The sequence below is a fragment of the Phaethon aethereus genome (genome assembly GCF_964289735.1).
Source record: "Phaethon aethereus genome assembly, chromosome: 3".
Classification (NCBI taxonomy): Eukaryota; Metazoa; Chordata; class Aves; order Phaethontiformes; family Phaethontidae; genus Phaethon; species Phaethon aethereus.
This window is the reverse complement of record NC_138576.1, coordinates 118,299,742-118,313,182: the sequence shown is the minus strand read 5'-3', so window position 1 is coordinate 118,313,182 and position 13,441 is coordinate 118,299,742. Positions and strand designations below refer to the sequence as shown.

Below are 13,441 nucleotides of genomic sequence, written 5' to 3'. Positions count from 1 at the left end.
AAATCAAGTCTGAAAGCTCAACGTGACACTGTAAGTTCCCATTTTAAAGCAGGCACATTTTGTCAGAAGAATTTTATGTGGCCTGGGTCAGCAAACATCCATCTGAATAAAACACAAAAATCTGACTACAGCTGAAAGGAATTGTATTCAATAGGAGAATAAAGGCCTGGGGTTTATTACAACATCGAGCATTTCAGTAACATGAAATACTTCACTATTTCAAAGCTACTTTGTTTACCAGCGAGGCGGCTGGAGGTTGTAAGGAAAGTGAGATTTCTGGCCCTGCTCATTTCATGTGCCCCACAGCACATGGGAGCCTCCCAGAGTAACCAAAGTTGGACAAGATTTGTCCCTCACTAGCAACAGCCACCCTTTCTGCTATTCATCATCAGCATCCAGGCTTTCCCTCCTCTAAAGATGGTTCAACAACATACATTGATTGCATAGATACACACTGCATCTTGAACTATGTATTTGTACATACTATGCACAGGTGACAGACTTCTCTGTCATGTGTTACCAGCTTCCAGAAACATCTCCCCACTGCTTTTAACTTCTTTGCTGCGAGAGATGTTCAGTACAAGAAGAAGTTAAGGCCCCAACAATAAAATCTGTGCTAACCAAAGAGAAAGCATCAGCAGAAATACAAGAAAGGCTCCGTGGCTTTTCTCCGAAATAATTATTTTTGCATCGCACACAGGTTGCTCGTATTTAGGTCATTGTTTGTATATCTCCAAACCCAGCAGGATCTGCCTTGTATATCCCGTACAGGCAGACCAGCAGACATTCACACAGGCAGAACAGCGTCACATTCTGCTCCTCGGTCCCTCGGCTTCCCCGTCAGTTCACCTCACAGCCTGTCCTGCCCAGCCCTGAGCAACGCTGAAATGCAGAAATTCCACATAAAGAGCTGCAAGGCCAGCCATTTTTTAAATGCTTCCTAGGGGAACAAAGAACAAACAAACTCCCTAGGAGAAGACCTGAGGCAAGCCTAACCGAGTCTTTTCTGAGCCCACCTATGGCACAGCACAGAAGAGGAGGGCAGAAAACCCGCTCGCTCTGTGAGCCTAACGGAGCAGCATGTTTCTGCTTCTCTGGGCCTTAACGGGGTTTTGTCAACCATAAGAGATACTGGCAGTTCTCACAATGAGGTGGACATAAACAAATTAGGGTAAATTGCAGTTTTCCTATAGTCACAAGTAGCTTAAGATTATTTTCTTTTTTCAAATTACAGTTTGTTGACTTTATGATTAATTGCAAATCAAGCAAGTGCCCTCCTTTTAACAGCTGTTGCTAAAAGAAGAAGTATTATTTTCCCCCTACAGTACATGTTCTACGTCCCCAAGAATAAATTTGTCTGAAATAAATTCACTTACTGAAGTCAGCATTTTTTTTTCCAGGAGGAAGCAGACTTTGTGCATTGTAAATACTTTATTAGGGTCCACTCCAGATAACAAGGCTAAATCTACAGGCAAAAATTTCCATATTCCTGTTTCCTGGTACAGCAATAGGAAAGAAGGGATTGCATTGTCATCAGCAATGGTACTACATTGATATTAACCATGCCACCAGCAGTACTGAAGCTACTGGTGATGGGTAAGATGAACACAAAGCAACAGGACCGGGTAACCCACCAACTGAAAGCACAAGGTAACTGCCACCTCCCTTTGCAGTACAGCTTCTCCTGAGGCAGCTAGAGCAGGAGGCGGCTACGGTAACAGATGGGGAGCAGAAAAACACAGAAATGTATCTAGCAGCTCCCTGCTCCAAAAATACACTCGCACAAAGGGCCGCGTGGAAGCACAAACTGAAACAAACCCCTAGTCCCAAGCAGAGGGAAAGAGGTCAGGCTGCCAGCACCTTTCTCCTGGCAGATTCTCTAGTGTCTAATAAAATGCAGAGTTACTGGCTTTTTACCTGCAGCCACAGGGTCTGACCAAGACTGCCGTCTTCTGTCCAGGAGCCCTTTGTCACAAAACCCATGGAAATAATAGCTGGCGGTTTCCACCCCTGTAAGTTTTGGTTGAACTTGTCTCTTGAAACCTTCCGACGCAACACTGAATTTGCTGGCCAGACAGACAATTCAGACAGATTTTTAACATCACATGAGAACTTTTCCCCTATGAAGCAAAGCTAAAAATAAGAGAGAAGCCCTAGGTTCATAAACAACACAGCAAGGCAACTTGTTATGACCACCAAAAGCACAGCCTCATCAACTAAGTGTTGTATGCCCAGAGAAAAGGGCTGTCCTAGCTCTCTAGAAAAGGACAGCTGTGTTGGTGTGGAGGCATGACAGGCTTTGAAGAGGCAGCATGGCAGAGTTGCCTGCCACAGGCCCACAGGGTGACATGTCAGGGGCAGTCCCCTCACACCATCCTTCACCAAGCTCTCTATACTACCATATTCCAGCACTCCCCTGTTATGCCACAGCTAGCTTTCAGCTGGCATAGCATTTACCTTCAGAAAAGAAGTGTGGGGGCAGAAGAGTTGCCTTCTTCCCCCCAACAGTCTTACAGCCATGGACTAAAGGAGGCACCATATCTTAAGCACCAGTTGTTTACAATTCTAACAGTATAGGTCATCACACACTTTATCAATCCTCTGTCCAAAAATCCCATGATTATATCAGCCACTATAACAATTCAGGGTGTTAAGGTTTTTCTTGGTCATCTTTCAGCTCAAAATGGAAAAAAATCCACCCAGATCCCATTTACTACATGAAAAAAAGGAATCCATGGGAAAGAAAATAATTCCTTTACAGTTTTAAGATTGTCTGTGTCTTGATATTCTGAAAGGGTATGCAGACACCGGAGCTCAGAGAAGCCATGTAAAGGGAGGAAAGTAAACAATTTTAGCAAGAAAGTGAAAAACCAAAAGCAAAGCCTGCAACCCAAAATTCCTTCTACATGCACAAATCCCCAAAAAAGGGGGTGAAAACACCATTGTCATATGTACCTTACAAAAGGATCTTTTAAAAAGTGTTAACGGGAACCACCCCAAACATGCCTTAAAACCAAGTAACACTGTGCTAGATTCTTTTGCTTTTTGTGGTATGAGAGGAAGTGGTGAAAAATGGGTCAGGACTTCCCCATTCTTAAAATTTTCTTACATGTCAAAGATAAAGGAATGCAAGGAGAAGTTTTATGAATATTCACTCGCTCAACTTGAGACACTTATTCCAAGTACTCTATCCAGCTAAAATCTGCACTTGATGAGAAAGAGGATTGAAAAAAAATCTTGTTATCTTGAAAGTTTTCAACAGCTTTATACAACTACTGCTCAGGTTACCTATAGGAAGAGGCAAACCACTAATCAGTTTTCCAAGAGACAGTAGGTGCAACCAGAAGAAAAATACAGCCAAGCAGTTAACAACTAGCTAGGCTCACCCACCTGCCAACATGGCTAGAGCTGTGGCTCCAGAGCTATAATCATGGCAGGTGTTACCAGGAGCTGTCAAGGTTAAGTCCTCTGCTAATAAACCACAGATAAATCAGCAACAGGTTGGTATAGAAATTTACAGGCTGCTGAATTAGATCTTTGCTGGAAAAGAGAATTAAGCTGTTTTGACAGCTCTTTTCTGTTCTTTTAAATCTCCTCCTATGTACTGCCATAAACAAAAGGATTCAGATTTACTTAATGAGCAGTTGCTGAAAGTAAAGGAAGTTCACAGTGCATGCTGAGTGGCAGCGTACAACGTGCTGCCAACTGTATTCAATGGTCCAGATTCTCCAATTACATTGTTCAATATGGCTTTTGATATTAACAGTACTGGCTATGCAAATACTCTTCCCAGGCACAGCTGGGAGGAGAAAGTTGGTTTATGACACTGGATTTAAAAGCACAGGCATCACTGCATTACTCTTAGCACTGAAGAAAGTTCAAGACAGCTATCATCTTAGGGCATCAGGCAGCAACATATCCCATGGAAAGCCCAGAGCTGACTTAGGGAATGTTGTTGGTCTCCCTGGCCTACAAGAAAGGTGATGGGCTTGTCCCAACAGGTGGAGATGAATATATGCTCCCAGCAAAGCTGCACACCCATCAAAACATCTATCTCCCACCACAACAGCCAATGCCACCCACCTGGCAGCCCCAGACAACTCTGAGCCATCAGGCAGTAGCAAGGAAACAAACATTACTTCTTGGGTAAGGAAAGAGGCAGCAGTGAACATGGAGCATGACTGGTCATGACAGGTGCTTGTGGAGATGGCACCAAGGAAGTAAGTGGTAGTAACGTAGGCCATAGTAACCTGGGAGTCAAAACTGATGTGATACAATAGAGTCTTAAAATGCCCCCAACTATTTTAATTCAGTTGTCCTTGGAACTAGAAGTTATTTTGCCCTTGTGATGTTTGGTCAGCACCAAAGTAATTTTTCAAAACAGATCTATTAAAGATCAAATCTGCTAGTGTGCTGTTAGGCTTTGATATAGCAGCTCACCCAAAACAAAGCCCATAGAATGACTGCAGGAGACCCAGTGTGCACATGAAACAAAACCTAAAACCAGTTTGTGCTAAAATAAATACAGAGCCACAGAGATCGCAGTTCAGCAGCTGCAGACAGTTAAGCAGCTGCAGAGCCTGGCCACAGCTTTGGAGTAATCCTCAAGAAAGACTCCTTAAATAATAATAAAATAGAAATAAAAAAGAACCCCCAGTAATGACTCTCCACTACAAAGAGATCCTCAAGAGGCAAATGAGAATTACTTCTGCACTGCTCATCTTTACAGGTTTGCAGGCAGCTGGAAACTATAGTTCAGAGGAACCTACACTTCTGATTCATCTCAAAAGCTTGTGCATTTGGAAGCCCTGCAGTGACGGCACAGGGCACTGACTCAGGAGCAGGGTGATTTAGCTGAGGCACTTCAAGACACTTTTGCCCGCAGCTGTGGCTCATCTCGCCCACCCCTCTGGCAGGTTTTCCTCCCTACTGCATCAGGGCAGCGTAAGGGAGGTGCATATGCTCCTTGACTGCTGCAGTTCACTCTCACCTTACAAATCTGAACTGAAGTTGGTGGCAGTTAACATTAACACACCAGGCAGCCTTACTGCCATCCTACCCCTGCTTCAGGGCTGAGGAAAGTAGAAGGTTACTGCTAAGGGACAGTGACATCTCAGCCCCACTCTTGAATCCAGAAAGCCTCATGAGTCAGAGCTTTGAAGAACAGCAGTGTTAGTTATGTTTCTGCTAATTTTAGCTCATGCTTAACCCACAGTTCCCAAGTCCCTGCAACGCCTCTCCAGGTGCCAAAAGCCACAACTATCCAATACCTCAACTGCCAAAACATACAGCTTCCCAGCCGAGAGGCTCTGATGCACTTATATGAACTGCATGCTGCAGAAATACATTTTTCAAATAAAGACAACAAGAGGAAGAAAACAAGGACGGCTTTATTTACCCTCTTGCTGTGTGCGTATCTTTAAATAAGGAACAAAAGTTCAGCTGCATAGTTCCTGCGTTTCAGAGTCCACTCCAGGACACACAGAGCAGACTTGGTGCAGAGGGCAGCTCAGGGATGTCCCACAGCAAGGCAGCAAACAGCCTGCCAGGGCCAGCTTCTACCCCAAGGAGTAAAAGGAGAGAGAGGGGCAAGGGAAACAAACACACACTTCACACGCTCTCCTCAGAGTAAACTAGGAAAGTTTTTAGAAGTAAACAAACACCACACCCCCCCCAGTCCCCATGTTCTCAGAAAGCCATCCAAGCAGAATGCTTTTACTACAGTAACTGAAGGGTTTGTTTTGTAAGATGAGTTCCCTCAGATTTAGTCAACCTCACTGGCTTCCTCCTCCTCTCCTTATTCACACTAAGCTGTGAAAGGGACTTCAGCACTCTCCAACCAATTAAAAACTAATTGAAGCAACAGACTGGCACTATACAGCCTGAGAGACTGAACTCAGCTCAGATGAGGCCTACACAATGTCATAATATTTCATTTTATTTAACCTCATAACACAAAGAGCTGAAAAGAGTATTCACAGGGATCCAATCCTGAAAAAAATTCTTTATTCCAGCTCAGGTCCACTGGGTTCAGAGGAACAGTACACGTACTTTACTGTATGCATGTAACAGTGCCTCCAGGAAGAGCCAGGTTTTATTTATTTGAAAAGCTCTGCACAGAAGTTACACACACACACAGTTTCTCTCTCAAAAAAATAAAGCTGCGTTAGAACACAAGTTAGCATATTTTATTTATTCAAGAAGACATCCTCACCCCTTTAATTTAATGAATGACAGACCACTAAGATGGATCTGTCTACAACTTGGATATAACCTAATCTTTTCTGCTTTAGACAATTATTTTTGTTACCGCTAGGACAATAAACTATGTCAAGGAATTGCTGGAAAGAATTCTGTCTCTCAAAGACAAATAAAATTCAGAACAAGTATTTACGACAAAGCCAAATCTTTCTACCTTACAGATACTAAGCTTTGTGACTGCTCCTACCAATGAGGTCTTTTAGGAACTGGACACAGAGTTTCAAACAGTCTCAAAGAGTTGCTGCAAACAGAAAATGGGTGTAAGTATGCAGCACTGATGATCTGAAAAAGTCAGCAGTAAAAAAGATTTCACATGCACCTGCACCTCCCCTACTGAACCCATGCCTCTTCACTGCACAATATTGCAACCAACAATTTTGATGAGAAATCCCTAACTTGTGGCCCATGGAACAGACATAAGGCTCTAAGAGGGGCCCGGAGGCTGGCTTGGTAAGGTAGGGAATGAAAGCAGCTGGTGTTAAGGAGCCAGGATTAGTAGAAAAGTAAGGCAGAGAGCACAAAGGAGCATATCTAAATTTCTGAAATCAAGGATTTTCTTTCAGATACAAAGAGGAGAGATGCAAGGTGGCAGCGGAGAACTGCTTTTGCATGTAGATAATAAGCGTTTTAATTGACTGCAGGAAAAAAGGGACAAGACTGACCTATAAGACAGCTGGTGGTGATTATTCTAAAAGAATAAGCCTGATACACAATTTAAGCCCTCAAAAAGTCCTCAGTCAAAACTGGAAAAGGATGGAGAAGAAAATGCTGAAGTGCATTTGCAGATGGTGATTATCTGGTGTAGAATCAGAGATCTCAGTGAAGAGTGCGAGGACAGAGTATAATTTAACTGAGAAGGAGAAAAGAAGCTACAAAGCAGGAGAAATTGCATGACGCATTCCTTGCGCAAACCATGCTAGTTACAGTATACCTACGTAGCTAACGTGCAAATGCAAATCTGATCAAAAACTCAGAAGAGCAAGCCCACAACAAAAAGGAGGGCTCACAGCAAAACTAACTCAAAGAGATTCTGAATTGACCTGTAACTGTATCTCTTCTCGTCACACGTTTCAATGCAATCATCCTTAATAATTAAAAGTGCTTAGGTGCTCACAAAATCCACTCTTAACTGAGCAATCTGACAGCCTGACCCTGTACAGGCAACAGCCAAGGATTTCTACAGCAACCAGCTAACTCCAGTTCTTTTGGCGGCCTTCAGCACTGAAGACTTTGCTGGAAAGCAGTGACCAGAAGGCAAGCAGACTGGTGCGAACTGTGGAATCTCAAAAAGCTCGTTTCTCTTCCATGCACAGTGCACGCCAAATCTTAAAATTCCTGCAGCATCCAGTTATGAAACTACAATAGAAGAGAAAAACAGATGGCTAAAGCCTTTTGGAAAAAAAGATTAAGCATTACTTCATCTCCAAAAGAGAAAGATGTGTATTTGAAAATACAGAATCTACTTCAGACCATACCTAATTAATACAAAAACAGGCAACTTGCCTCATGGAAATGAAGCCTGTCTTCAGTTAAGGCAGCATACAAGACAAGTTTAACCCTTTTAGAACATCATGGCTCGCTGTATTTTTAAACAGGATTTCAAAGCAAAGCCATTCATATAGAAGATGACAGATATTACAAACATGGTAAAAAATAAGATACTTCTTTATCTCTAAAGCAACTACGGAATGGCAAATCCTGTAGAAAAGCCTTCTTAGGCTTCCTCTTTTCCAGCGTTTTTAAGCAGTTGGCACCTGCATTCAGGTAAGCAGCTTTCTCGCTCATAAAAGCATCTAATGGACACCATATTAGGAACTTGGCAACCTCAACTCTGTAAGAGTTAGGCCATTCTCTGTGGAAACCAGTCAATACTACACTTGAAGTCCCTGTTGCGTCCCCGACTTGTGAGACATCACACAAAAATAAGGAAACATAAAAGCCATCCTACAGAGCTCATGTGTTAGCACTAGGTGCTTCAGCAACTCTGTAAAACAGCTATCACGACTTCAGGTCCGAGTACTGGAACTGATCTCTGGTGCGAAAGAGCATTTTCCTCCTGTGAGGCTCCTCTGCTGAGCCTGTGCCTGAGCCAAGCCTTGACTCAGTCACCTGAACAGAGGCCTCCAGCAGCTGAGAAGCCCCAGGGAACACAAGACATGCATGCCAGACTGGCAGGCTTGACACAGGATCAACAGGAGACCTGGGCTCCTCCAAACTGGCAGCTGGACTGGCAGGAAACCCAAAGGCATCTCAAACAGTGCTAGACACCAGTGTTCAGGCAACTGAACCGGGTCCCCTGTGCAAGTCACAGCATTATACCTGCCAGCAATGCCCAGCACACTCCTCTCCCACGCAGCAACAGCCTGCTCCAACAGCACAGAGTAGCAAATACAACTTTCTTTTGTAGAAGCCTAAGAAAAATGCATGAGACTGATTTCTGGGTTTATTCAATGGCGCTGCACTGAGAATAAGGACTAAATTAACTCTCTCCTACCACGCACAGTCTTTCCAAGCCAGGACTGCAGCTCACTGGCAAGGCTGGGTAGAAAACAAACCCTGTGTTGCCCCAGCTTATTCCAAGGGTAAGTGGAGGATGACGTACTCCAGCACTGCCAAGCAAGTGCCTTTCAAAAAAATCAAGTGCTTGTATGATTAATGCAAAGCATTACGTTTTCCCAGTAGTAGGACTGACTAATCCATATTAAAGACCAAGACTACATTTATTTACTTAGTTAACTTAGAGCCTTACATTTTAAAAATAACTGTTCAATTTTTCAAAGGTACTGAGCAGCCACAATAATTAGGTCTGGGTCAGCAGGAGCAGCCAGAATGCCACAGAAGCAACTCAGTCCTGTTAACTATCTGAAAATAAGGTTTTTCTAACAAAACAGAAAGTGACAACACTGGACACTCCATCACAAACTGTCCTTCCCAAATGCACCATCAATGAAAAGCAATCATCTGAGAGCATCTGTCTTTAGTCACTAATAGGGACAAGAACCAGAAATTTTAAGGAGCAGAAAAAGCAAGCAAAAGGAATTTCAGCCTGTGCTGGACAAATGCTGCTGCACCTAGAGATAATCCTTTAAAAGTGTGAAGCAGCAGCACCAGAGTGGTAGTGACTTCCCATGCCGCCAGCGTAACTCCAGAAATAAGAGCAGAAGCTATTTTGAACACTTAGTTAAAAGAAAAAAAAAATATTCAAATCAATACAAGTTCAGAGGAGACAAAAAGTATAAAAGCCAACCAGAAACATACTCAACATTGCAAACCGCACACAATCAGTTACAAAAATATTCTAAAGCACAAGACTTTCTGAGGAGTTAGAAAATGTAAACCTAACAGAAGATAGCAGTTCACAGACAGGCACCACAGCCTGTGTTGGTCATGCACAATCCTTGCTAACACACATATCTCAGTTCAAGTGTGTTTATGACTGTATTGTCATTTATTTTAAAATATGAATGGAGCATTCTTTTCCTCCAGAAACACTGCATTGTTAAAATGCCAGTACATTAAAATAACTTACTGCTTACTACATTTCGATCAAACAAACTGCAGACTAACAGCACTGACACTTAATACATACTGCGTGCTTTCAGCAAGAACAGCATATGGAGTTCATTTCTTCTGTTTTGTTCTCACATGGAGCCAAACTCAGAGACAAGCATTAGAAATAAGAGGAAGCAGTGATTCTGTCAGCACATGCAAAACTGTATCTTCTCCAAAGTTAAGGAAAGACTTAGTTGAAGGGTCTCAAAACATATAAATATTTACCCTTTTGTTTCATATAGGAGTTCCACTTATGGCAGAAATACTGTATTTTAGCTTGCATGCTTAAAGAACATTTTTCTTAAGGTTCTCCAAACAAGAGGAAGCAGAATAGAAAACCCTACAATCAAGTGATTGGGTGAGTGATGTTTTTCCCTATTGTTATTTTTCCTAGAATTCATCCACATTTCACCACCACACTGTTGCGTCACAACCAACACAAGCCACTGATCTTGCATATATTTAAATTCAAGAACATAAAATGAAGATTCAGAAAGACAACCTATTTTAAAAAAAATCAGTTGCATATCTGAGGTTTTGAAAAGCTGTTTCACTACTTCATAAAAGGCTTTTTGCTAGGTGGGCACTCTAGTTTATGATTAAACAATAAGCTAATTGTTCTAAAATTACAAGATTGTTGTAACACACACTTTTGTGTGTTACTTTTCTTAAATCAAGTGAAAGTTAGCTGCAGATCCAATCTGAACATCCCCCTGCAGCATTATCATAGTTTAGTGCTGAAGCATTCTGCAAAATTGTCAAGCAAGGAGTGAATCAAAGTGAAAATGAAAGCCAAAACAGACTAGTTTGTGCAAACAAAACATAAAAAGCAATAAACAAACACAACTGCTGAAATAAGCCTGATAAACCAAAATTACTGTGGAAAACTCTTTGCCCTGAACTAGACAGTAGATTCCATAAGATAATCACGAAAGTCTCTTTCAACTTTTAATAGGTTTTTATTTGTAGTTTATTCTGTGAAAGCAAGTTCAACTTCCAAAACGGTTTTGCTTCTTAATCTCTTTCAAAACATTTTAGGCAAGAAGATAATTTGTTAAAATTTATTTTTAACCTGACAGTGTTCCTTTAAGACAGAGCAGAGAGCAGCCTTCCAGCACATTTGATGGAGATTTCCAACACCAAGAGATAGAATTTAGATTTGTAAAGGCAATTACTCATAACCAGCAAAAGCAGCCAATCTAAGCGCCAAATTTGCCAACAAGAAGAAAGGCCAAATATTAGAAACGAGGCTGCAGTTTATTACAAGGCAATTTGAACATCTCAGTACACAAGGTCTGGAAAGTACTTTCTCTGTCCCCTGATGCTACCGGCTCACACTAATGTGAGGGATTATGACAGTAAGGTCAATATTCCAAATATATAAAGCGTCACTTATGTATTTGTACAATGGAGATCTTTGCTTGACTATTTAAAAGCAGCTTCTAGTCTTCCCTAGCAGATTTATTTAAGCTCATTTTCCACAGGAAGGAAGATGCACCAGACCCATACCATTAACTGTTGACTGCTGTCTAGTCAGCTCCAAAGCCATCCAACTGGACCACCACTACACAAAAGTTCTTGCCTGACTAAACAAATACCTTAACACAATTCCCAAGGATCTGCCTCTTGCGTCTTCCTGTTAAAAGATGGAAAGGAACAAGGAGGGAGGAGAAACAAGACATCTTCAGGTAAAAAAAGTCAACATTGAAATGGGTATCCACCCTAGCTTAAAACACTGCCATTTTCAGGGCTGATCTCAAATGCCTCAGTCAGTTAACAACAGTGTCAACAGGTAACACTCAGCACCAGGAGTTGAGTTGGAAGTTGGAAAACGTGTCTTGGAAAATATTAAAAAAACAAAACAAAACAACCAACCAACCAAACAACAACCGAAACCACACTACTAAGTCACAGATGCCGAGCTAATGAACACACCGTCCTCTGCATGGTAACAACAATGCCACCTAAGAAAATCAGAGTACAGAACAAAACCAACAGGTCCAAGATAAGCATGCAAAGCAAGCACTCAACAAGCAAGACAAGCACCCCATGCAGCTGCTTCTGCAATGGGCAGGCAAGAGAAAGCGAGGGGAGGCAAGACCAATGCACACACACCAAACCATACAAAATGAGCAACACCCTATTTCAGCACCAGCAACTTATTCTACCATTTGTGCAGCAACATGAGCCGCTTCTTACCATTTTTTGGTACACTCGACCATCAACTCCTGGTAAGAGGCCACAAACTGGAACTTGGATGCATGTTTTCCAACACGCTGCAGTCTTTTCCAGACTGAAGCCATGACGGTGATAAATACCAGTCCTCTTACACAGTAGCAATTCTGCGAATACCAATGAAGGTTTAAGAGTGTGTGTGCTCGATACTAGCAGATTTATATACAGACACAGTAAAAACAGTGAGTAAGGAACTTGATGGGATGTCTACAATTCATATTCTGCCTCTCCCTTCTTCACGGTAAATCCCAGTCTAGCCAAATGGCTCATCACTGGCCAGGAGCAGCATGCAATAGGAGCAGACAGGTAATTGAAAGGAACTTCTCTCATGGAATCATCATTCCTCACACAGTAGATGATGTGGAGACTGCAGGGCTAGAAGACAAATAAGACAGAGGGAGAAAGCATTGGTTAATATACTCCATATTACAGTGCTGCAATTCCACATGATCTTGTGCCTTCCAAACAACTACAATAAGCCACAAAAACATATCCCCCTTCCTGTTGTCATCCCCCCCCCTCCAATTTAATAAATAAATGAGAATGCAGCAATTTCAGGAATGCAAACCACAAGTCTGTTTGGAAACATATCAACATGTCCTTTTATCGGAACCATCATAATTGGCAACAACAACAAAAAAGGGCAGGTCAGGGCCACACCGAATCCTTATGAAGCATCTCCGGCAAGCAATGCAAAGTGGCTGAGGTGCTGCCAACATACACCCAGAGGGAGGGACATAGGGAGATGAAGACAAGTTCTTTGTCTTGATGACAAAAGGTGTAACAGTTGTTTCCTCTCTCACACATACACATACATCCCCACCTCCCGCTCCCATTTCTCTTTCCAGAGAGAAGGAACAGCCAAGAAGCTGGCAAAGGAGTGCTACTACTTAAATGCCTGTGCCAGGGTGAGAAGGAGTATGAAAAAGGAAGGGGCATTTCCCGAGCCCTAGCTGCCCAGGATTCCCCATCTTCCTCGCTGCATCATATTGAAATGGAAATGGCTCTCCATCCTGAGCTGAGAAACGCTCATCAGGGAGGTGAAAAGGGAGAGGAGAAACCCAGATGGGTCTTCTCCCTCCAAAGGAAAGCAGCATCTCTGCTGGGTACAGGGGAAAAAGGCTCTTCGTTAGGAATATGGGGAAGCAAAAGGTGGCCGCACCTGGCGAGAAGGAAGGGTACGATGGCACCAAAGCTGGCAAGAAGGCAACCTGGGGTCCAGGAATGTCCCCCTGGAAGGGGCTGTCCCCACGGAGCCCCGGGGCGAGAAGCGCGCCGCTCCCCCGCCTCACCAGCCCCTGTCACCTCAGCGCCCAGCCCGCCGGGGTAGCACCCCCCGCCACCCCTCAGCCGTTGGCCAGGAGCCATTGGGGTTTAAAAATTAAAACGCCAA

General features: G+C 42.9%; 1 protein-coding gene across 1 annotated transcript in view; it reads right to left on the bottom strand.

The window, feature by feature from the left end:
- EHBP1 (EH domain binding protein 1) overlaps nucleotides 1-12,116 on the bottom strand; it is a gene marked incomplete at its 5' end in the record, with an annotated part of 230,829 nt that extends 218,713 nt beyond the window's left edge. Inside the window, one exon of the mRNA XM_081998215.1 lies at nucleotides 12,013-12,116. Within this exon, the coding sequence (XP_081854341.1) occupies nucleotides 12,013-12,116 (104 nt within the window). The remainder of the gene's footprint in view (nucleotides 1-12,012) is intronic.
- Between the last annotated feature and the right edge of the window lie 1,325 nt (nucleotides 12,117-13,441).